Below are 26,044 nucleotides of genomic sequence, written 5' to 3'. Positions count from 1 at the left end.
ATTTCGCAAACCGGAAGACTTTCTGCAATTATCATATAAAACACAATCGAGTCGATGACGAATGATTTTATCATCATCATTTGAATGTGTAAGTAAAATTTGCTTCTGAATTTCTGCCATTTTGGCATACGAAACTAACGAGATACCAGAAGTAGAAGAAACAAGTCAGCTCCTATACATTTTTCTGGTAAGCATGATCATGATGGTATGCTAAAATCATGAAATTAAAGCATTTATTTATAAGCTTACCCGTGCATTCAAATGATTCAGTATGCAGTCACTATCTCTGACTTTATACTCGAGAACTCCAGCTTCGAATTTGCACACGATAGTTACGCATTCGAAGTTAAGCTAGAGTGCTTTACTATGGTTTTTCGGTCGGACAGCGGTGCAATTTTTTGCACCAGCGGAGGTTATTTATTCTATTTAAATATAATTTAGGTTGAAATTTCAATTTGGATGAAAGTTATTTTGATGTAGACTCGCTTGCCAGCCGTACCTATGTATATTAAGGACTGGCTTACGCCATTTTGGATGTCAACGGGAAATACGGTACACACTTAACGATTTGCGCCGGTTTTTAGAAACTTGAAAAAAAATCTTAACAATTTCATTCAAGACAATGTATATAAAAGTGGTACCAACCTTATTGTGCTTGCTAATTTAAGACTCGGTTGAAACAAAATTAAGGATCGAATGCATTTTAGTGTCCAAAAAGGCAAAATTATCGTCAAAGTTCTGCCAAAATCGGCACCCTTGCGAAGGGTTCAGAATTCGAATCGGGAACGAAAATATCCGATCTTTGTGATCAAAAACACAAAATTACAACTTTAAACATAGGCCTACTACCAGCGTTCGAAATTTTGGTTGTCCGGTTGCCCGGGACAACTAAAAAAGTCGCCGGACAACCAAAAATACTGATTCGGTTGTCCGCCGGACAACCATAAATCTAGCCATAAATCTAGCCAAAAGTAGGGCCTACATTTGTAGGCCTACGGACAACCAAAAACTTAGACGGACAACCAGAAATTGTAATCTGGTTGTCCGTGGGACAACCACTTATTTTTCCTAAATTCGAACACTGCCTACTACTGGCAAAAGACATTTTTACCAAACAATATAGAAAATTTGACATCATTTTCTCAAAATATTGAAGAAATTTGCTCACTAGACATCGAAAAAGTACGGTACGCAATCCAATTCCCGTTCAAACGTGTGGGAAACTGAAAGTGCATAATCCCCACTAATTTTGATGAGTCAACAGTATCTTTTGTTTTGAGCAAGATTTGCCTATAATTTTTTAGACAGTCTATAATTTTGCTGAAGTGTAATTTTAGCAACATTTTTGATGCAATAGCCTGTCGTGATCAGCTGTGTTTACTTCTGAACTTCCATTGCTTTACACAGTGTCATGCTTCAGCGATTCCGACTATATTTTGAATGCTACGGTCTAGCCTAGAATGTGAAGCTATCGGTGAGCAAATTCTTGGCTAGACAGACTTCTCGAGCAATCTCTGACAGTTGTTTGAACATTTGTTTATTTGTTTAAACGGTCGCTCCGTATGGAGACACGCTTGGGTCCTGGTGGGATCAGGCTCAAACAAAATGCTCAAGCCAGAACGTTTGAGGACTTGTTCTCAAGTTGTAGCAGGTGCCAGGGTGTCTTCAGTGTTAATTGTTTTCATTATAATTTAAATGTCGCAAAATATTAATATTGATAATTAATTAACAACCTGTTTGACCTCTCCATATATTCATCATACATCTAGACATGTAGAATGAGGTTGTGCATGATCATGAATGATGATTGCATCTACCGCGACAGTTCGTCTCACACACATAACAAATGCACTACTAGTATTTGATTGAATGGACTGCAGCTGCACTGTGCTATGATTAATACGAGGGCGGAAACCGGTTCAAACCCTTTGTTCCAGAGCCAATCGATAAAAGCATGCACAGTACCTCTATTGCTCACCTGTGTTTTCATATTTTGTGGTGAAAAATGATTACAAATGTGTAATTTGCAATCATTTTTGGAACAACGATTGCTTCGTACTGACGGCTTTTAAAATACATAGATGTGAATATCAGAATACACATTAAACACATTTAAACACATACATGTACACAGCACCTGTTGATTTGAAGTGACCTCCACTTGAGATGAGTCTGGTATTTATTCCTAGCTATTATATGAAATGACACACACGTAGTGTGATTGTTTCAGTGCACCTCTCACTTTTTTATGCAATATATTTTTCTGAAAATAATATTTTTGATGTTTTTATAACCTGCAATAAATGTTGGCTTTAAAATGTGCTGCCTGCTGTTGAGCCTGGTTCTTGTCCCTTCTCAACCCTCCTGTCTGTCTGGCCTTTACTGTTTTCCTTTTCAATATCTTTATGGGCTGTGCAATAATTATGAGCCGGGAGGGGGGGGGGAATTCCAAACGGCTCGCCCAAAAACGCTTGCCCCTGCCAAAAATCGCTTGGCCCGCCAAAAAATCTTTCCTCCCCCACCCTTTGCACTTGTTACCAAATTTTGGGGATCCCAAATTTGCAAACCTTAAATGGTCTAGATACATGTACATGTTGCGAGTGCAGCGAGCATGAAAATTTGCATTTAAATCGTTCCCGTACTGTTTTCCTAAGCCTTTTTATAGCGTTTTTAATAAAAGGCACCCCATGAATGTGTGCCAAAAATCTCTTGCCCCCTCCCCCTTCGGCTTGCCAAAAATCTACCCCCTCCCCCTTTCGGCTCACCAAAAATTTCTTGACCCCCCTCCCCCCAATTTTATTACTCAGCCCCTTTTAAATTTGAATCTAACTTTTCTAGCTTTTTCCTCATGCCAGATAAGATAATGGTCAAAAGTTGACACAAGTTCTTTTCTACAATGACCCTGGTTTCCTGCTTATCATCAAGTACAGGGTTGCCAAAAGATTTCAGCCTGAATCGCGGGTCAAATAATCGAAAAGTCGCCCAATTTTTCTCTTTACCATTGGTTTCTATGGGGCATGAAACTGTCGGAAATCGCGGGAGCCAATGTTGAAAAGTCGCCCAAATTTTTTCTTAACCATTGGTTTCTATGGGACAGGAAATTGTCAAAAGTCGCGGAAAAATCTTCAAAAGTCACCCAATTGGGCTTTCAAATCGCGGGTTTGGCAACCCTGATCAAGTATGGCACACATTGACAGGAAATGCATGGTGATAACAAAACCATAAACATTGGGTTATTCCAGTTGAAATCCATACCCCTATGGAAGACATGACCTTAATCTCCCACACAGGGGTGTGAATTTCAAATGGAGTCACCCATTCATTCAGGTATATCCCATTTGGAATTCACACTACCTGTGCCAAAGATTTAAGGTCATGTCGTTCACAGGGTGTATGTATTCAACTGGAAAAGTCCCATTTTAAAAGAGGAAATGGACAGATAAAAATTGCATTCTAATGTTTATGGGGTTTTAAATATTTTAATAAACACATACAAAAAATGTATAGCCAAAATTTTTGTGGTGCTTTTATTTTTGTGCATTTTGCGGTTTTACATAGCTCCAGGAATTCAGCACCCTGTAATGGTATTACGTCGTTGGGCAGGAAAAAACAGATAGATGTGTCCTTGGCCCCTGAACATGTGAAAACCTCCAATGTAACCTTAGCAGATTTGCTTTAAATTAAACATGTTCAGGGACCAAGCTCAAAACAGTGAAAATATCTGTATCCTAAAATATCGCAGGGTTGTGAGTCTATGAGAGTTCCTCTTCTGCTGATTTTATCTTCTTTTGTTCTCAAAATTTACATGTTTTATTTTATTTTCAGCCCATTTGGCATTTTTACCAGGCATAAGAAATTTCAGTTTTAAAACTGAATTTAGTTTTTTTAGTCAAAAATTTATTTAATTTCAACCTGTTTTTGGTACTTTTTGCCCAATTTCACAATGTATTTTCCAGGGACTGTCTTTGGAATTTGCAGGAGATCATTAAATAGCTCTTCTGGAGCCTTCAAGGAGAGCTGTTTAGATCAATTTACAATAAAATGTGAGGAGAGAATGGTCAACTAAGTAGAGCTAAAAATCACTCTCCTATATCAGATTTAAAGAGAGCAGCAGAGAGTGATTGCTCTCGCTCTCCTCAAAAGCCAGTCTGTGAATGTGATGTTCAGTTTTTTTTAGGAAAGTGCAGTCTCATGCCTGTTTTACATTGTTTTTCCACTTAAAAAAAACAACCACTTTTCAATCTGATCACAACCCTTGGTTTTACAGGCTTAGTAAGTAGTACTGTACAGGTTTTACTTTGTGCTGACCTAGCTTTGAACAGTTCATGGTTAAGTTCGCTACATAGTACTAGTACTATATTTATTAATAAATATTTACATAAAAATACTAATGCTAGTTTGAAAATGCAACTTGGATACAAGTTGCAGTGCATGTTATTAGTTGAATTGAGCAGTGAGGGCAGATGATTTAAGTCACTTTGGTGACAGAACTTTGTGAATTAATTGACCCAACTTTTTGATATGTTCCCCTAATTTACTAAGTAACATAATACTGAATCTCAAATACCTGGAAAAATTGCAAAATTTGTTTTCCCCCATGAGATATGAGAAATTATGGGATTGACTTTGTCATTTTACACACATTACAGATGCCGAGTTCATTGTGTAAAGTATAAACCAACCCATTCAACAACTCACACAATCACAACCATGAATAATCTACCATCCGGTAAAAAGAAGAAAGGTTTTCACGTCGATGAGGCAGAATTGATGTGCAAGAATGGATGTGATTTCTACGGCAATGCAGCATGGCAAGGGTATTGTTCTAAGTGTTGGAGAGAAGTATGTCATAAGGTTAAAGCAAGACATCAGATGGTACAGTTAGAGGAGGAGGAGGAGAAGGCGAGACAAGCTCAGATTGACAGCGATGCCCAGCTAGCTAGAAGGTAGGACCTATTCTGATCTGATCCTCAAAATTACATACTGAGCTAAAAACACATTTATAACAAAATAGACATGAAATGGAATGGATCATTCCATGTCAACTTACCAAGGGGTGTATACCATACCTCAAATGTTGATTTTTTTCTTAGTTCTGGTTGTCTTCGGGTTGTCCCGGATCAGGGTGAGTTCTTGCCGAGTTCAAACTGACCGGGGTTCTCTCTTTCAGTTTGAGTCGGGATCAGGAAAAAAAGTAAAATGTTTATCTTTTATAGCTGAATTATGTACCCTCTCGTGCTGAATATCGCCGGAAGTATCCCACAAAAATGATGTTGTGTTCATTAATTTCTTTATTTACAGTAAAATTTCACTTCAGGTTGAGTACATGGTACCGGTATTTTAAATCCATAATTATTGTGAATATGGGTGATTGCATATTCTTAGTTTTCTTTTTACATTGATTGGATCCAATTTGAAAAGAACTTTGAAACTTCTGATTGGATTTGGAAAAGCTAGAATGGGATATGTTTAACAGAAGTTCAGATCGGCCGGTCAGGTGGTCTGGTGTGCAAAACAATTCAATCGGTCCGAATCGGGCAGGTTTTTTCCAAATTTTGGGGGACATGTCGGGTCGGGTTTTGTAGGTATTATTCGGGGAATGGTAGGATTAGGGTGGAAAAAATTTTGCCCCGCAGGGCATTAGTTGTCATTCCCATTTTCAATGCACATGTACAAGTAAATTCCATTTAATGTTGATCAATCTAAACTTTCCAAGTTTAAGATTATGTTGACTGACTGTAATAAGCACACAGGGCACTAATTAGGTCAAATGCAGTTCACTGATAAACAGGTACTGTATATCTGGTTCCAGTTCCTTGCTTCCATGGGGGGGGGTACTAGAGTTCCTTCCTTCCATTGGGGGTGCATGCAAAATGGGAAACAACCTTTGAGTGTGCTTGTGCCAGGACGGGTGGATTTTGTGATGTCAGAAAAGGCCTTTCACAGCCCCGGCCCTACGCACTGAAACGGGTAGCGTTAAACCCCGATCGGGGGTGAATGACCCCCTAAATTAAAAAAATATTAATTTTTCACCCTCTGTATTGGGAATATGTGCAAGCTCGGGGGTGAACTCTGACCCTCTACTTTTGGACCTTACTCCTACCCCTGACTACACTGCAAAATATTTTTTACCCCTGAGATTTTATTTTCACCCCATGTATTTGTATTTTCTGCAAGCTCGGGAGTGAAAAACACGGGAAAACAACCTCCGACTTTCGGGCTTTAATGCTACCCCTGCACTGAAAAACTGCTAACTCTAACCCTGAAAATCAAACAATGTCAAATATTGAGATGTTATTGTCAATAAATTTTAACAGAATGATTGAAGATGAAATGGCGCAGTTGAATCCCAGCCAACAAAGCCAAGCACAAGGCCAGACACCGCCGCCGCCACCTCCACAGCGCCCTCAAGCTCAAGGTGACTCGCCTCTTCTCTTTGATAAATTTGGCAAGAAAAAAGAGCAGCAGGCATCAACGAGGAGTAAGACGGTGAAAACGTTCTTTGGGAAAAGCAGTCGTAGTCCAAGCAAAGGTATGTGTAAGATGATAAGGGCTGTGCAATAATTATGAGGCCGGGGGGAGGTAAATTTTCCACGAACAGCCCTTAAATGCTCTAGATATAAAGCAGGAAACGTACTGTTTTCCCAAGCCTTTTTAAATTTTAGAACGTTTAATTCAAGAGGCGCCCCATGAATGTGTGCCAAAAATCGCTCCCCCCTCTCAGCTTGCCAAAAATTGCTTGCCCCCCCCCCTTCCGGTGCACCAAAAATTTCTTTCCCCCCAATTTTACCCACCCCCAGGGCTCATAATTATTGCACAGCCCCTAAAGACACTGTATTTAAGGATATAATATTTAGAGCGTGGCCTAGTGGTTCATGAGGTCCCTGGTTCAATTCCCAGTAGTGGTAACATGCTGGGACATTAACCAGGAGAAAATAAAGTCTGAATATAAAGTTAACATCAGTTTAAATTCCGACTTCAACTCTCCGCATAGCCATGAGAGTACTCTGTGACTCCTTAGGAGGGGATGTTAAGGCTTTGATTCTGTGTATATGTCAGTCCTTATCCATTTCACTAAACTTTACGAAGCTTCGTAAGTCTTGAAATCGATCGTAACTTACGACGAGTCATAAAATCCATTTCACTAAACTTACTTACGAATGGTACCCTAATAGGGATTTACTACAGGGACCCTTCATAAAGTTACGTCTAGTATTGGGTATTCATAACTTTACATATGGTTACTTGACTTAACTGGAATACCCCTTTAGGCCTAAAAAATGTTTGATTGGCGTAACATTAAAAAAAATTAGGGTAGGTCGGTCGGCATTTTTTTAAATTATTATTTTTTTTTTTTTACACACATATTTTAAGCTGTAAATTGCATATAATAAAGGCCTTGGAACTTTTTTAATTTTTTTTTTTTTTCATATTTTAGAAAGAAAGTCTAGGGTTAGGCCTAATTTTAGGGTCAGTCGGGTTACACCAATCAAACAATTTTTTTAGGCCTTATTATAAAAGATCATAATGTGCACAACTCAGTACTTTGGCATCATCTTTTTGGGGTATATTTCAAGAGTGTATATTGATTGGGACATTGAAAAAGTGAGTTGCTCATAATTAGGCCTAAATTATTGTTTGATTGGGGAAACATAAAAAAATAGGGTAGGTCTGTCGGTATTTTTTTTTTATAGTTTTTTTTTACCATTTCTTAAAAGCTGTAAATCGCGTCTGATAAAGGCTGTGGAACTTTTTTTTTAATTTCAATTTTTTTTTTTAATTTTAAAATATTTTTTTGCAAAAAAAATATGCAAAAAGTCTAGGGTTGGACCTTTTTTAGGAGTCGGTCAGTTACGCCAATCAAATAATTTTTTATAGACCTTAATTGCATCTTTATACAGTGCTCCATAGGCCTCTGTGTTGTCATTTCTATCACTTTTTCTGTTGTTAGAAAATTTGAATTATTTCTGTTTTTCATCACAGTTTCCATTCCAATCATTGTTTTATTGGCATTTAAATTTTTTTTTATATTATAAGTATGGCAAAATATAAACTGAAAAATAATTTTTTACGGTATAATATGTAATTTTAATGTAATGATATGTTTTGAATCCTATCCAAATTTGATGTGCCATTGTATTAAAATACTTCATCTGCAGAGCATGAGTCATCACAAGTTGTTTATTTGAAAAGTACAAGCTGATATGTTGAAAAGGTTGCAAGTTGAAAATGATGCAATATACCAGCATGCTTGCTGATCAAAAGGTTACAATGTACATAACATTTAACATACAATTAAACAAATGGTAGTTTTTGAAAATGATGTTTGTTTAAACTTAACAGAAAATTATACAATTGTAGATCAATTTTATCTCGGAAATGCTCTTTGAGGTCGCACTCGTGAAAGTGGCCAAAATATTAAAGGAAACTTGTGCAATATGATGTTATCATACTTTCTTACACTGGTGGAGGTAGAGAGGAAAAAAGAGATGAGGAGGGGGGAGTGAGAGAGGAAGAGAGAGAGGGAGGTATGGAGTGAGACGTGGAGGGGAGGGAGGGGAAGAGAGGGAGGGAAGGCAAAAAAGACATGGGAAGAGAGAGGGGGGAGGGAGGGAGAGATCATGTTATCATACTTTGTTTCACTGGTGGAGAGGGAGAGAGAGAGAAAAAGAGAGATGGGGAGGGAGTGAGAGAATATAAGAGAGAGAGAGGGGAGGCAGGAGCGAGACAGAGGAGGAAGGGAGAGGAGAGACATGTATTTTGAGAGTGGGAGAGAGATGTATCTAGAGATAGTTGGACAGATATTGCATCAAATGAATATGTTACATAATTAAATTTTTAAATAAAACCCGTTAACAATATTTGGATCCCATCCAGGTACCATTATATTCAAATTGAGCAGACCTGTGTCATCTGCTGAAGATGACGCATGGCATAGATTATCTAAGTACATGTATGTAATCTATGCTCATATATGGTTACTAAATTTGAAAAGTGTGTGTTGATGTTTTGCAATGGATTGGTTTCAGAATTATTTATAACCTGAAATATAGGCCTATACTGTGACAAACACAGTCAAGCAAAGGGGGAACTCCAACCCCGGTGGGGTACTCAAGTTTGGTTTTGGTAGGGATGTGCCGCTGAGATTTTGGAAGTAGACCCATAAATATACCAATTTTTCAAGAAATTTGGACCCATTTATATACCAAAAGTCAAAATTTTCGGCCGAATTTACTCAAAATTGTCTTAGTTTTTACAAATTTTCCCAAAAATTTGGGAAAATTTTGGCTAGATTAAGGAAAAATTGGGCTGTTTTCCGAAAAAATTGAGAAAATTTTGAAAAAAGGACCCATTCATATACCTAAATAGGCTTTGAAAAAGGGGTCATTGGTATACCAGAAGGCTGAAAATGCTACCCATGTTTTGCGGCACGTCCCGTGTGGCCATTTGTACTGAGTACCCCCGGGACTCCAACCTGTTCTATTTGGCAAACAATCATTGCACAATGCACATAATGACACAATACCACAGCATGACACATGGTTATTCCATTTAAAATCCACATGCCTCTTGTGGAAAATTAAAAATCTTCCACAGAGGGACTATGGGTTTTAAATATATGAAATGGTGCATGGGCTCCTTTGACATCAGGAATTATAGACACAAATTAAAAGTGCCTTCCCGTAAAAATTGCACCTGTGAATAAGGGTAGCACTAGGGACTCTTTAATTTTTGTTGGGATTTTCTCAATTTGTTCATGAAATTAACATTTTAGCAAAGGAGCCCATGTGCACCATTAGGTTTTCATTTGAAATGCTTGTGGAAGATAGGTAAAGCCATATACAGGAGGAGTATGGTTTTCAAAGTCATTACTGGTCGAACACGATAGAATTTCAGTTATTAATAGTTAGAAACTTACATTCTGATAGCGCTTTGAATATGTTTGCAGCCCTCACTAGCTAGCTTTTGATTCAACAAGCTACTGGGGGGGGGGGTCCAACCTTCAAGTAATTATTTTGTGTAAGCTAACCCTAAGACTATTCATAACCCTAATCCTAACCCTAACTCTAACCCTAATCCTAACCCTAAACTAACCCTAACCAATCAATGACAGTGCCTGTTTCAAGCCTATAAGCCTGCATGATAACGTGCCTATGACTGAAATCTTGTTGTATTCGACATTTGACAAATACACAATGTAATGGTAATTAACTCTAGCCAATTCCATTCAAAAACATACTCCCTCTGTAGAAGACTTATCATATCTTCCACAAGAGTACGGTATGGTAGATTGATCTAATCAATAGCCCATTTGTTATCATATTTAAAAATGAAAGCCGTACATTAATGTATACACAGGTGATCTGTTTCTATGTACCTCAGCAGCACCAATTTTAAGCTTACCGATATCACTGTACCGATACACGCAATGTCTATTAATATGTCCTTGTTTAGGGGTAAATTTCAAACCATTTCCTTGCTTAGGGTGTTTTTATTAGGGTTGGTTTGACAAATTTTCGACATCCTAGCTTACATGTAGGGTCATTTTTGAAAGTCAATTCACGCGGATCCTTACAACTTTTATACATGAGTGATCCCCCCGGGCACCAGAGATGGGGCAGGGCAATACATACAAGACATATTACAAAAATAAGGGGGAAAACTGTAAATGACTTGTACAATTATTGTTCTTTACACATGTTTTTAGATGTACCATCAGGTCAGCAAGCACAACCACACCAATCAGTAGACAAGAGAATCAGTACAGAGAGCCAGAAGGCTATGGGTGATTTCCATGAATTCCTTAAGGTGCTGAACAGACCTGCTGCACAGGATCTCAACAAACAGTGTAAAGCCTTTGTAGAAAGAATTAAAGGGTGAGTATACTCATGTAGTAGACCACAGGTATCAACCACAGATGACTAGGTCCAAATTTTCTTTAAAAATTCAAAAATTTTAGAATTGTATACACCGGTATATTTGTATTTGTGACCATATTTGGAATCAGCATGAAAAATGCATTAAAATAAGTACAAACAAGCCTAGTATTGGTTCAGTGATTCTTGAGATACCTCATGATTTTTGAAAAGCCTCTGTAGAAAAAATGAAAGAGTGAGTACTCAAATCAAAGGCAGCAGTCCATTGATGTCAACTGCAGACGCCAAAGTCCCAAATTGTCTTTAAAAATTCAACATTTTTAGAATTGTATATTTGTATGATCATATTTGGAATCGGCATGAAAAATGCATTTAAATGAGTACAAAAAAGAATTGGTTCAGTGGTTCTTGAAATAGCTTTTGATATTTTGAGAAAATATCTGAAAACTTAGCATTTTGATGTTGAAGCATGTGGTTAGCACTCAATCAATCAGGTACTAGACTCTGATTTTGATTCGTTATAAATATGGCTTTAATTGAGCTAATTAGAGTAAGAATAGTAAAGCTTATAGGGATTTTCCACTATTTGAAATCCAAACACCTCTATGGAAGACATGATCTTAAATTTTCCACATAGAGGGTGTATGGATTTCAACTGGAATAGCCCATTAAAGCTTAAAATTAATCAGGGATGTAAAAGCTCTTATATAGAAAAACTGCCACATAGGGTCATTCCATGTCAATTCAACCATACCTCCTGTACTATACCCTCACAGAACTACTTTGAACTAACTTTGAATTTCACTCAATGTTTCAACAGTCATGAGAAGAAAACACAAATGACATGCATGGTATTTTCAATTTGTAAAATGACACAATTTTACAGAAAATGATAAGCATTGGGTAAGAAATATTCAAATAAAAGAAGTCAGAGAAATAACTGCCATAAAATATGACTATAGTTTCATGTTTCGACACATTTACTTGTGTTGGTTTCGAAAGTGCACTGATCTGAGAATGCAAGTAACAATAGGAATATAATTGTGTTGGGAATTAAAATACAAAGAACACAATGGACTAATTCACACTTCAATCAATGCTCCTGTTATCACAAGATGCTGGTTTCACTTCCTGTATCTGATGTTGCAACAAAAAGTAGTTTACACCCAAAATAAACCACTTCCTGGTTTGATCTGTGTGAATCAAAGAGTTTATATCCAAAGAGTACCTACTCAGAATGAGGGTGTGGAGGTGCTAGATTCACACTTTCATCATATCTACAATATAGATAGTTAGCGCAGCGGTAATTCCCTCGCTTTGCACCACTGAGGTCCCGGGTTCAAGCCCCGGCGCGGCCCAAGGACTCATGTGTACTTGGTTTATCCCGATTCCATGCTCGTTCTCAGTGACGTATAGCATGAGTCATCCTATTTGATGGGGGCATCAAGCATTATGGGGGTACATGTACAAGGCCTCATGGGGCGGGGGCACAAGCCATTTTTCTGCAATTTTTTTTTCAGTGTATTTTTATTCCTGTACTTTAGTCTGGTGGGGGGGTGGGGGAAATATGAACCACCAGACAGACCCCTGCTCTTAGATTACCCCATTGCAATTTGCAATACAATAGCAGCATCACTTTATTGTTCAATACAACACTTCATGCAGTAGAATATGACTTTGGGTTTTTTTCACATTTGAATAAAAAATTAAAAAATCTTAAATTTTCATATTGATTGGGGGGATTGTGCCCTATGATATGCCACTGCATTATTTGACATGATGTATAATTTATACAACTCTCCTTCCTGCAGACTTAACCATATTACTGTAGATGAACAGTCCGAGATGGTGCAGGATTTCTACCAAGCCATGTCAGACCGCATCAAAACGCACCCAGCCTTTAAAGGTAGGCGTGGATCTGGTGTACGCAGAGGGGGCGCCAACCCAGGTATGCATGATCACATGACCTGTTGCACAAAACATTTCAGACTATCATTAACCATTAATCACAGCATCGGCTTCACATACGGTTGTATCTGAAAAGGCTGCTTTTTGTGATTTTTTTATCATTGCCATCTAATTGTAATGATCACAGACTACTACAGACCATATCAACAGTCAAAGTCCCAGTCGGCCCTGATTTGGTAAAATGATCTAACTTGAAATTAAAATCGCTCTTTCGAGAAAAAGAGCTTTAAAGTTTGAACACTTGACGTTTTTCTTTTTGAATAAAATAAATTATTAAATAGATCTAATGTCTTAGAAAATATAAAAAATCTCATTATTTGGTGGCATGGTGGTGATTTTAGGATGTCACCAATGGAAAGAGCGCCCTCACATTAGCTATGATATGGATTTATCTCAAAATGTCCCAATTTCAAGTTAGATCGTTTTACCAAATCAGGGCCGCAGTGCATTGTATGCTGTGAATTCTTGCATGCTCATGAGGGCCGATTGTTCGATTGTGCTGTGTCTAACAATCCCACCAGTGCATGCCTTTGCGTATACGCAATAGAGCTTCGCGTGCATGCGCGACGCGGTGAGTGTGTAGCAGTTTTGCCTGTCGCATTTCATGGAACAATTGGCCCTCATTAGCGGTGATGCTGAGACTTTGACTGCTTGTACACTGCTTGTATCTTTTTCGTCCATGGTAATGATATACTTAGTGATTCAATCATGTTTCACCGTTGTTCATCACTGTTTAACAACTCGCGTCCGGCGCGTCTGCGTGGTTTACTTTGCGGCGAAGTAAACCACGCAGACGCTACGCGGACGCGAGTTGTTAAACGGTGATGAACAACGGTGAAACATGATTGAATCCTTTCAACAACGAAAAGAAGCTAAAGATCGTATAATTCCCGATTATTTCACGAGGAATATCACTTAATCATTGCCACTCATCTTGACAAAAACTTCAATGATTTCTCTGTTGATATCAGCAATAAAACTAGGGCCTACAGAATAAAACGGCAATGTTTAGCCGCTACCTGAAAAATACTGAATTCAACAGCTCTCAGATTCAACTTGCAAGCTTGCACACGCATTGCACGCACAAAAGTTCCAGACATGATTTAATTTTACGCTCTCCCGCGTGAATGCGTAGTCTCGCTTCGCATTCGCGATATCACTTCAGTAAAAAAGTGTGGATTCATCACGGTTTAACAACGGTTGGCTCCTGTACAAAGGTATAGGAAGAGTTGTTGAATGTAAAATTAACTGGTTTTTTTTCGTGGTAGCAGCTTGGAATGCAAAATACGCGAAAATAAATGTAGCACGAAAATTTCCACTTTTACAGTTAGTTCCCAGTCAAAATTCTATTGAAAACCTCTGTGACATTGAAGCTAATGCTGTCATTTCTTGATTCTGGAGTACATAGTTCAATTCAAACATGACGTTTATATCACCCTGCATGGTCTTGATAACTGGTGCTTGATCTCACTAACATGCATATCATCATTGCAATGGGGTGGCTTCAAAACAAAACTGCCGGTCAATTGCAAAAAAACACTGGCTGAATCGGGGTTCTATTATTTGGAACAATAGAAAAAAGAAGAAAAGCGCAGTGATTTATAGTGCGCTATGCACAGGCACAATGCCTAGATGTTGATCGACAAGCCTCAGCACACGGTTAAACTGCTGTCCTGCCACAGGGTGCCAGCAATCGGGTTTTGACACCATCCCTATGAAACACTTTATAAATCACCACCTGTTTTTAATAGCAGTTTGGTTATCATATGGATATTCCGGTTGAAATCCATACACCCCTCCCTATAATAGAAGACATGACCTTAATCTCCCATACATGTGGTGTTGATTTCAAAGGGAGTCACCATTTTCAGGTAAGCCCATTTGAAATTCACACTCCCTCTGTGGAAGATAAAAGTTATGTCTTGTGTTGTATACAAAAGGAAGAACAAATCAGCAATTTCAATTTTACTGCCTGAAATCGCAGTTGACAAACTAAAAATATGCATTTAATGGGGTCTTAATTCACCTTTGATCGATCACTAAGCTCATTCACACTCTGTCTTAATATGACAGTCACATGCAAACTCATCCACAGAGGTCTCTGTTCTATGATCACAGTCACTATTATGTAATTCTTAACCACCCACACACAGTTTTCATATCATCACAGATTATGTGTCATTTAAAAATGCACAATATTTCAATGAAACACACTTTTCAAAGATCCGTATGTTGCTATTGGTTCATTGCTTTATAAATATTAATACCATTTTTGAATATAGTAAGTTTATAACAATGCTTTCTGAGTGTTCCAGTCCCTTAGATCATGCAGTTGCCATTATGATTACTTGCATAAAAGCATGAAAACGTAAATATGCATGATATCAGTGCATAGAAACATCGTATGTCTACTAACTCACTGCCAAATTAATTGGTACAATATACACAAATAAAAAGCAGTCAGCAATTTCTTTTTGTATGTGATAATGTCTGAAATCTGCTTTTGTTATTGATTTATAATAGTCTGAAATGCCGCAACAGAATGTGGTCATGCAAACCACCTGTTGCCCAATTGTATAATTTGTCACCAGATTCAGGTAATTTATTTTTATGAATTGTATATTCTGTTATTTTGATGTAATTCTTTTCAGTTGTTGCTTCATTATTTACATGTTTGTTTTTAAGCAAAACTGTCACCCGCCAGCCCTTAACTGTTGTGCAAGGTATACATGGACTATACCCTGCCTAGTATTTACACTTTTTCAATCTCATATTCCTTTCATACACTTCTCACTGTGTAACTTTAAATCCATGTGGTTCATTCAAGGATCATCATATATGTATACACAGCACATCTACTATAACTCTATCACCTCCTTATTATCAGCAGTAGATATCTATCTTAGATGTTTATGATGTGCCTTGTTTATGTTTTTTCTTGTTTCTTCCTCAGTGTGTATGTATCTACTTATTACTTTACTTCCATTTTTTTTCTTGAATAAGTTCATTTGGATTGTTGTGAACATGATTTGGAAAGTCCATTGTAGTAAAAGATCCTTAACCCTAACCCAACTAGGACTCACTAAAGCTCACTATTAAAACCACTCTGCGTGCATGCATTCCACGGGACTTGATGACGCAATCAGACCAAGTCATATATACCCAGGGAATCGTTGGCCGGGCCAACGTCACCTGTGTAGCTACATGCTGGGAATCTTCTGCGTGGCATGCGAGGGTTCGAGGTTCGCATCCCGGGGGTGCCAAGTGACTTTCTTCTTCATCTTCTCTCCTTTTTTGTTCCTTCTTTCCCTTCCGATAGCACCAAAACCACGGGTAGGGTTATGGTTAAGCTACATGCATGTTTTTCCTATATGCCTCCTTAAAGATGGTTTATTTACTTATGTTTTCAGTGATGTTTCTATGATAATCTATCATATTCTTCAGATTGGCAACCCACCACCATCCGGTAGTTTAATACGCTCCTGTGTAAAAATTGTGTAAGCTTGAAATTCCCCTAGACAAGGATCTTATAATGCTAATTGGCTTGTTGTAACTTATGCAAAACTTGGGGAGCTGATTGGATCCTGCATGGCTGTGAAGGTCAATTGTGGAATGTCTAGGGTGTGCGCTTCTTAGCTGCCAGTATGTCCCTGTGTTATATTTTAATGATGGTTTGTGGAATGATATTGGGCTGTAGTGGTCATCGACAACCTGTAAAATGTGCTGAGGTTTGTGGATCAACATCTAGGGGTTGTGCCTGTGCGTAGCGCACTATAAATCACTGCGCTTTCTTTAAAAAAAAAAAAAGGCTTTGGAGACTGCCATAGAGAGTGCAGTGATGAGTTGATCAAAGATGTTATGTAATTTGTTTGCCCCTACAATACACCAGAGCAACTCGCAAATCCTCCATCACAGATCAGCACAAATCTGCTATCGCTGTTGGTACAAACCACAGCATTAAATGGGATCAGGCCAAAGTTATAGACAGAGGGTCATAAAAACTACCAGATGGCTTAAAGGAAGCTATCTGAATTAGACAATATTCTTAATAAAGACATTTTATAACATCTTTGACCAACTCATCACTACGCCCACTGTGGCAGTCTCCAAAGCCTTTAAATGGACAGTACATTGTAAGCAGTGGTATGGGTTGCCAGTCTGAAGAAGATGATAGATTATCATAGAAATGTCACTGAAACTGGTTTTTTTGTTTTTGTTTTTGTTTTTTTGTTTTTTATAGACTGTAATGAACTTTTCAAATGGGCCATTGAAGACATGACCTTAATCTCCTACCCATAGAGTATAGATTTCAAATGTTGTCATCCATGTAACCCCATTTGAAATTCACACTCCTGTGTGGAAGATTAAGGTCATGTCTTCCATAGAGGGCTGTATGGATTTCAACTGGAATGGCCCAGTGATATAAAACAAGGAAATTATATAGATCCATTGGACCCTTGATTGCATAATACTGTATATGACCTGTCTTGTTGCATGGCATGTGCATATAGTGCATGCATAGGGGATTTTTAGTGAAAGTTTGGTTTTGATTTAGGTCTGGGCTGTTTGGAATTGCTTGGAGTGAGATATTCTCCAACAGGGGCTTATTATTAGGATGGAAATATTGTTTGCTGACTAAAATTGTTAACTGTTGACACCAATTATTTTCTCCGGGGTGCTTGAGAATATAAAAAGTGTAAGGGGTTTGGATAACAAAACTATAATTTGACGATTAATGAAATTTTATGCTACCTTATTAGCATGAAGTGCTCGAGGTGTGAGACTCACACAGAATGCGTGAAAGTTGATAGCCCTGATTTAGGTTTCAAATTTCAGAAAACAGGTTCAGAGAAGGTCTGCTTTTTCAACATTTTGATAGCCCTGATTTAGGTTTCAAATTTCAGAAAACAAGTTTAGAGAAGGCCTGCTTTTTCAAATTTTTTTCCAAAAATCTGGGAAAAGTGCCAATTTGTCATTTCTTTTTAGTCAAATGCATAAAAATAGTTGCCAAATTTAGCTTAATTATATTTCAAATTCCCAAATTTTTTATTATTTTGGAGTCTCTTTTTCATCATATTTGGTATATTTTTGGAATCACAGCCGCACATCAGATTTTATTATTTTTGAAATACAACATCATTGGGCATAACCTCCTATAATTTGGTTCACCTCAAGTTCGGTAGTGACGTCAATGCTTTTTCGTGATTGCGCCGCAAGCGTGCCGACAAATCGCTCTTGTGCGTGTGAGTGTACACTTTGCGTGATTAACTTGGCGCGCACGATTCACGGCTTAGGCCAACGAAATACGCACATACGTCAATACCAAACTTGAGGTGAACCAAATTATATGTACTTGTGGCCCTTGAACATATGTTTAAAATAAAACTGCCAAGAGGTTACACAAGAGGGTTTGCTTTCAACATGTACAGGGGCCAATGGTACATTCGATAATCACTTAAATACAGAGTTTAGTGCAAGAAGAAGTTCCCACTTGCAATAGCTGCCAGGTGTCATATGTGTACAATATAGAATGCAGAAATTATCAAATTGTATATGGGGCAGCTATTACAGATAGGGCCTTCATTTTAATTTCAAGGTACCAGCCCTGAAGTTTGTGAGAACATGATGGACAACATTGAGAAAATTGTGATGACCCGACTCTACCAGACCCTCTTCTGTCCGGCATTTACGGACGATGAGCAGAAGGATCTAGCGATACAGAACCGAATCCGGCGATTACGGTGGGTGACGACAGATATGCTGGATGCGGCTATTGATGACGGCAAACCTCAAGTGAGGGAGCTGGTTGACAGGGCTATTTCAGGTGAGACTATATGGTATACCTTATATGGTAAAAGGATGCCCTAATATGGTGGCTATTGATGACGGCAAACCTCAAGTGAGGGAGCTAGTTGACAGGGCTATTTCAGGTGAGACTATATGGTATACCTTATATGGTAAAAGGATGCCCTAATATGGTGGCTATTGATGACGGCAAACCTCAAGTGAGGGAGCTGGTTGACAGGGCTATTTCAGGTGAGACTATATGGTATACCTTATATGGTAAAAGGATGCCCTAATATGGTGGCTATTGATGACGGCAAACCTCAAGTGAGGGAGCTGGTTGACAGGGCTATTTCAGGTGAGACTATATGGTAAACCTTATATGGTAAAAGGATGCCCTAATATGGTAAAATGGTGCCCAAATATGGTAAAAGAAAGCCCTTATATGGTAAAAGGGTGCCCTAATATGGTAAAAGGGATGCCCTAATATGGTAAAAGGGTGCCCTAATATGGTGGCTATTGATGATGGCAAACCTCAAGTGAGGGAGCTGGTTGACAGGGCTATTTCAGGTGAGACTATATGGTATACCTTATATGGTAAAAGGATGCCCTAATATGGTAAAATGGTGCCCAAATATGGTAAAAGAAAGCCCTTATATGGTAAAAGGGTGCCCTAATATGGTAAAAGGATGCCCTAATATGGTAAAAGGGTGCCCTAATATGGTGGCTATTGATGATGGCAAACCTCAAGTGAGGGAGCTGGTTGACAGGGCTATTTCAGGTGAGACTGTTTGTCAAGTTCAACTGAATGAATTCATCATGATTGATAACATATTTTTATTTATCAAAATTGACTATGGCATAGTCTACTCTTAGGTACATTACAAATCAAATGGGCTATTGCAGTTGAACCTGAGCAAAAATCTAAAACCAATTATTACTTGCATGGTGAAAACAAACACCTCTTTTTACTATCATGTTTTTGGTCATGTATGTGTACAGACCATGGCAATATTTGCACAACTTTTGTGTTAAACTCCAATGGGCAATAAGAACATTTTCAAATAATCACAACAAAAGTCTTGGACTGTTCCAGTTGAAATTCATACACCCTCTATGGAAGACATGACCCTTATCTTCCACATAGAGAGTGTAAATTTCAAATGCGGTTACACCCCCTGTGTGTCTCCATTAGGGGTATATGGATTTCATGGAAAAGCCCATTTTGTCCATACTATGAACGTAACTTACTAGTAATCAATTTTTGAGCAGGAAAAACCTTGTATGTGTATGTGGCCCCTGAACATGTTTAAAACAAAACTGTCGACAGGTTACATAGGAGGTTTTGCTTTAAACATACGAGGTACGAGGTTTTCCTGCTCAATGACAATCTTGGAGTATGTGTTTTGTGGTGTTCGTTGCATCGAGTAATTTGTACATTGTATCTGCAATTTAAGATGTCTGAAAGGGTGAGGTCATTGTTGTGATTTGGAAATTAAGTTGATTTGATTTGATTTGATTTACAAATAATTAATATCCAAACAATTTTAATTTTATTACTAGAACTGATTGAAATCAATGCCAAGAGGGCGCCGGTGGACAAGCTCCAATGTTTTGCGCGCTGTAGCAACCACATCTTCAATATCATCAAGTTATCCCAAGAAGCCCCGGCCAGCGCGGATGATTATCTGCCTGCTGTCATCTACATGGTACTCAAGGCTAACCCACCACAGTTACATTCCAATATACAGTATATAACAAGATTCTCTAATCCACCCAGATTAATGACTGGTGAAGTGGGCTACTATTTTACTAATTTGGTAAGCTATATCAGGTTCTGTCATGTCATTATCAGATTCATGTACTTTTGCAAACTTCACAAAAAGCTTAGTTTTGGGGAAATGTTTGTGGACATCATAAAAAAAGAAATTCTTCAGTATTATATTTTCAAAACTAGATACATATTTTCAAGAACTAGCTACATATAAATATATCAAGGAGCCATTCTTTTAAGTATTTTTAATTTTTTAATTTGAGGAATATTCATAACCAAAAACGGTTGAAAAATGCTCAATTTTTGTAAAATTCCTAAAAAAAAACATGCTTTTTTTACCAAATTTTAACCATTTTGTGCTCCTGGATACCATTATCGAGTAGACTTCATCTTATGACATGTATGTTACACTGAAGGGTATGTTCCATCATGGTCACAAGTTATTTGAAAAACCTGTAATAACTGTATTTTACTATACCTCATAAATTTTATTAGGTAATCCAGACATCTTATTGGTTAATAACGCCATCGTACGAGTACGGTATTTTGACTACTTCCCCGCACCTGTGCAATTACGTGCACGCAGGGAAGTAGTAAAAACTTCCGCACCCCTACTACCACACGGTGTCTCGACACCTCACATCACCGTTCCTTCAAACATAGCATTATGCTATACAATGGCGATTCTGCAGATGCGTTTTTCGTGAAAATGGCGTCTGCGGCAGTTATTTTACCAAGATTACCGATGGATAATAAAAAATATGCGAATTAGACGTTTTACGAAACAAAATGTATTTATGGAATGTTAAAAAGAAAATTAGAATAATATAGGTCAAAATGTCAAAACAGAAATCCCCCAATAAAACCAGGTAAGAAAAATATTAAGCTTATTTACCCTGCCGCTCGGCACGTGACTGGTATATATGAGGTATAGTAAAGCAAATACAACATGTTTCAAATACAACGATGTTGGATGATTTGACTACTTCCCTCCGCTGATGCGTCGGGAAGTAGACAAATCATCCAACACCTTGGGACCAGTAGTTTTGACTACTTCCCCTCAAAACATGTTGTATTTGTATAATACAGTGTGCAAAACAATTATAAGTACCAGTTACATTTTACCCCTGTATATCCCAAACAAAGACAGATATGTCATAATTAGCATCCAATATCTGCATCTTTTAACTCAGATTTAAGACCTCATTCATTGAAATCTTTCAAGATATAAAAACATGATGATGCAGTTTGCTTCATTGCATGCCCTACTGATTTGTACACAAGGCGTTTTCGAACAAGAGGACTTTCCATTGATTAGCACATTAAAACTGGTCATGTGCTTTCATTGATTAGAACATAAAAGTCAACTTTTGCTTTTGTTACTTAGGTCTTTGATCACTTGTTCTTCAGTTAACCAATTTCAACAAATGAGGTCTTAAATCAAATCTAAAGGGAACATGGCTGCTAGTTTGAATTTCAACAAATTTGTGTTTGTTTAGGATATACAAGGATGAACATAACTTGTATCTAATTATTTGCACACTAAAAGTGGGTAATGGTTAATCCAACAGACAAGAACACAAAACACATCAAGGATCAATAAATGATACAAGAGGATACCTTGAATAAGAACAACAAGAAAGAAAAAAGCAAGGTACACCAACTTGATGTGGTTAAACAAGTAAAGAATGCAGACTAGACATTACGCAGGGGGACAAAAACAGCAAATGTAGGTATAAGAAGTAGGCAAAATTGCCAGTTCCAAGGCCCACAGAAGTGCTAAACCTGCAAACACAACAAGGATCAATGAAATACAAAAGTTCACTAGAACGAGTGCAATATAAACAGACACGCTAAACCAAACAACCAGTGTAGGCACAAAAACAGGCAAAGTTTGGTGGCCAAAAATTGCCAATTCCAGAGCCCACAAAAGTGTCAGGAAAACAGTACACTGGAAGTGATGAAAATCACTGTGCACATAGCAGTCAAACAAAACCAAACAGACAAAAAAACAACCGACGTTTCAAGCAGATAAACTGCTCTTCTTCAGGGAGGCAACAAACTATAAAATCAAACAGAGAAAACTACATGCTGTACGTTTAAAAACAAATTCAAGTCAAAAATTGAAGGCAAGTTCAAATAGAACTCGGTAGCAAACACGACAAAAAGCTCAGAGCAAAATAAGCTGTGGCTTTACTCTATGAAGACAAGTTCACAACAGGAAATACTACAGGAACTACTATGAAGGCAAGTTCACTATTTGCATCCTGTAATACTTGACATGCCTTTTGTTCATACAAGTTCCTGAATAACTAATTACCTTATATTATTCTCTCTTTATTACAGTGTTGTGCAATATCTTTCATAGAGAACTTGGATGCCCAATCACTCTCCTTATCACAGGAGCAATATGACGACTACATGTCCGGCAAAGCCCTACCACCGGGTAGTACACTACATAACGAGCCTATATGCGAAGGGTTACGTATGATGTACGCCAATCTATCCGCACTGGAAGAGCTTCGTATTCGTCAAGACCGTCTCATGCAGAATGCCAAGGAGTTTCAACAGGAGATCACGGACTGGAGGGACGGTGTTGTAAATCAAGTGCAGGATGTATTGAAGAATAAACCATTGGTTATCAAAAGGGCAAAGATTCCTGCAGGACTGGATGAGGATATTGGAGATGAGTCACAGGAACAACTTCCCCCGCCATTAATACCAGAAGTGGTAAATCCAAAGTGAAGTTTGTAACTAACTGTATTGTGGCAGTGGTTGGGATATGACCCTTGACCTAAGTGGCTTATCATGAAGTGATCCTGTGGGATTTGTGCGTCACAAACTTTAACTCAAAAGGTATTTGACTCGGAACATAGATACTTTGTTAAGCCTAAGTGAGGTTATAAATTGAATATATGAATACAAAAGCCACCTAAGTCCATACTTTGGCCAAATTGAGTTAAGCATGGGAAATTGTTGCTATACATAGGCCTGTCATATGCATGAAAGAACAACTCAAATTCATTCTCTGTGTCTATTGGGCATGTGAAAAATAGCATGTATGAAAGAATCACCCAATTCCATGATTTGAGTCTTGTAACACATTGATTGAAATCCAGTTTGTATAAAAGTCCACTTGTAACACATTCATTGCTAGAGAATGACTTTTGAACAAAAAATGGGTTTAATAAAGGAAAGTGTGTGGTTTATATTACATGGCAGAATGCTTATCAACATTATACATACCTGTGTGCTTTATTTTGTATTATCTTACTAGTGGTAATCTCATTCTAACATTGTTGTCTTTGTATATGATTCAAAAACCACCTAAGTCCAAAATTTAAAATGAACCCCACGAAGTCCCTGAAATGCTAATCGTCATACCCAATACAGGTTAATCCACTCATTTGCACGTAAAACTTACCATATTGACCAGGTAAATCTAACTGAAGGAATTAAAATGATACACGGGTTTTTCTCTCAAAATAACTTCGCATGGACTTAGGTGGCTTTTGTATTCATGTATTCAATTGTTACTACATCTGATCTGAAGTCGGCAATAATGAAACTGAGATACAGGCAAAAAGTGACGAGAAAAACACAATAAAAAACATAAGAAAATGGATACGTATAAAATGTTCATAACTTTCCAACCAAGTATTCAAGAGATCTGGGGATTCAACATCAGTAAATGTATGTACTGAGCAAGTTGGAAATGGTAGTAACCCAATTTTCACAATTTCTGACTTTGGCTTGAGTGGATCAGGTCGGGTCACAATTATAGCTTGTACTGAGTAGTTGTGTAACAACCTTTGACATAAAAGGATTGCCAAAAGTGGCTAATAATATCCTTCGTTTTACAGGATTTGTGGGTTTCAAACCTTATTTGACTCAAGAAGTGTAAAATGTAGAGCCTACACATTTGGTAATACTAAGTGAGGTTGATAAATTCTATTTTGTACTAAAGAGTTGTGTTATGACCCAAGAGGATTCCCAATAGTAGCTAATCCTGAATTGGTATCATATAGTCTTTTTACAGGATTTGTGCATCATATCAAACCCATAGAAGACATGACCTTAATCTTCCACACAGGGGGTGTAGATTTCAAATGGAGTCACCCATTCAGGTAACCTTATTTGAAATACGTACTCAGGGGGATTAGGGTGTTACTACACCCCTTGATAAATTTATTTTTGCATTTTTCTCAAAAAGTAATAACACACTGGTAACAGTATAGGGGCAAGGAATCCAGTTCCTACACTGCAATTTCAGTGACTCAAGACAAGCGGTATGTTATATATTTATGATAAGAAAAGAACTAGGTACTGCTAGAATGTACCTCATTTCTTAATAATATATAATGAACCACTTGTCTTGAATCACTGAAATTTCAGTGAAGTAATTGGATTCCTTGCCCCTATTCGCTGTCGTAGTGCATGTTAGTAACCTTTGGTTACTGCTCCAAGCCTGAGCTCATACACCTGTTCCGAATTTCGATGTGCCATAGGCTTTGTGTTGTGATCATTTCGATCAGTGGTTCGTAACAAAGAAAGCGTGATCTAGTTGACCTAGCAACGGCCATATTCTAATGTGCACTACGACAGCAAATAATATACATAACTTTTGTTACCAGTGTGTAGTTATTTTTTGAGAAAAATGCAAAATTAGTCACAAAATTTATCAGGGGGTGTAGTGCCACCTTAAAGGGGTCTTGTCTTCCATACAAATTGCAATACCTGTGGTGGGAGAAAAAGATCATAGCTCACTGTGTTTCAATGGCATGGACCTTGGCACTTTGTAATAAATGGTTTGTATTTGTCTCTTGCACATTTTTTGGTCTTCTTTTGTGAGTATCAAAATCAATCCTAACTTAACCCCCTGAGCACTACCTGCCAATCTAACATTGCCTCTGATTGGTCAATTACATGATATCTTTACTTTAATCACCAACCAATCAGAATGGAGCTTTGCAAATAATTGTGATCAAACCAATGAGGTAGAATCCAAGAGTACCAACTCTGCCATGTTTGTGTGTCGCTCATGGAGGCCACTTGAACAGTATAGAGGCCATGCTGCCAAAAGTGAGTTGCCTAAATGGGCGACTCACTTTAACAGTTTTGAACAACAGATGTAACAAATGGACAAACCATGCATCAAAATCTTCAGAAGAATCAGGAAACTCTTTTCTGCCATGTTGGCAAATTTGTAACCTACACATTCTATTCTGTTTCCATGGCAAAGGTCACATTATTTACAGATTTGTGTAATTTTCTTCTGAACATTTTGATATGATTTGTCCATTTGTACATATATAGTACAATGTTTCATAGGAAAATTTGAGTGAAAATGTGTCCAAATATTTGAATCATCAACTTGCTGCTGTTATTGTTATATTATGTGATGTGGGCTGTTCCAGTTAAAATCATACCCCCTGCGGAACACTTGAACTCAATCTTTCAAATGGAGTCACCCATTTAGGTAATTCAATTTGAAATACATACCCATGTGTAAACGATTAAGGTCGTGTCTTTCATAGGGGTGTATACACTAATCCGATGAGCCAAGTGATGGTCAGAATTCATTCCGCCATAATTACTGAGGGCCATCTATACCAAATTGGGGTTGTAACTGCCCAATTGA

The 26,044-nt window shown here is 37.8% G+C and overlaps 1 protein-coding gene across 3 annotated transcripts; it reads left to right on the top strand.

Annotated features, from left to right (window-relative positions):
• On the top strand, nucleotides 1-24,357 carry LOC140146842 (rab5 GDP/GTP exchange factor-like). Of its 3 annotated transcripts, none has more exons than XM_072168724.1 (9): nucleotides 1-88; nucleotides 4,650-4,946; nucleotides 6,318-6,532; nucleotides 10,709-10,877; nucleotides 12,689-12,825; nucleotides 18,442-18,669; nucleotides 20,193-20,449; nucleotides 22,750-23,302; nucleotides 24,344-24,357. In XM_072168724.1, exons 2-8 carry the CDS (start codon nucleotides 4,711-4,713, stop codon nucleotides 23,146-23,148), a joined length of 1,641 nt encoding a protein of 546 aa, XP_072024825.1. In that variant the 5' UTR covers nucleotides 1-88; nucleotides 4,650-4,710; the 3' UTR covers nucleotides 23,149-23,302; nucleotides 24,344-24,357. The 3 variants fall into 3 exon arrangements, with proteins under 3 accessions (XP_072024825.1, XP_072024826.1, XP_072024824.1); XM_072168725.1 differs by having other exon boundaries at nucleotides 7-187; nucleotides 12,689-12,783; XM_072168723.1 differs by having other exon boundaries at nucleotides 7-187.
• The last annotated feature ends 1,687 nt before the right edge of the window (nucleotides 24,358-26,044 follow it).

Source organism: Amphiura filiformis, chromosome 2 (genome assembly GCF_039555335.1).
Source record: "Amphiura filiformis chromosome 2, Afil_fr2py, whole genome shotgun sequence".
In the NCBI taxonomy this organism is placed as follows: domain Eukaryota; kingdom Metazoa; phylum Echinodermata; class Ophiuroidea; order Amphilepidida; family Amphiuridae; genus Amphiura; species Amphiura filiformis.
This window is presented reverse-complemented; position numbering and strand designations above follow the sequence as displayed.

Excerpts from the sequence above, each read along its gene's own strand:
- LOC140146842 (XM_072168724.1), top strand. The coding sequence starts at position 4,711 with ATGAATAATCTACCATCCGGTAAAAAGAAGAAAGGTTTTCACGTCGAT. Across the intron at positions 4,947-6,317 it reads GATGCCCAGCTAGCTAGAAG|AATGATTGAAGATGAAATGG; the intron begins GTAGGACCTATT and ends AAATTTTAACAG. Across the intron at positions 10,878-12,688 it reads TTTGTAGAAAGAATTAAAGG|ACTTAACCATATTACTGTAG; the intron begins GTGAGTATACTC and ends TCCTTCCTGCAG.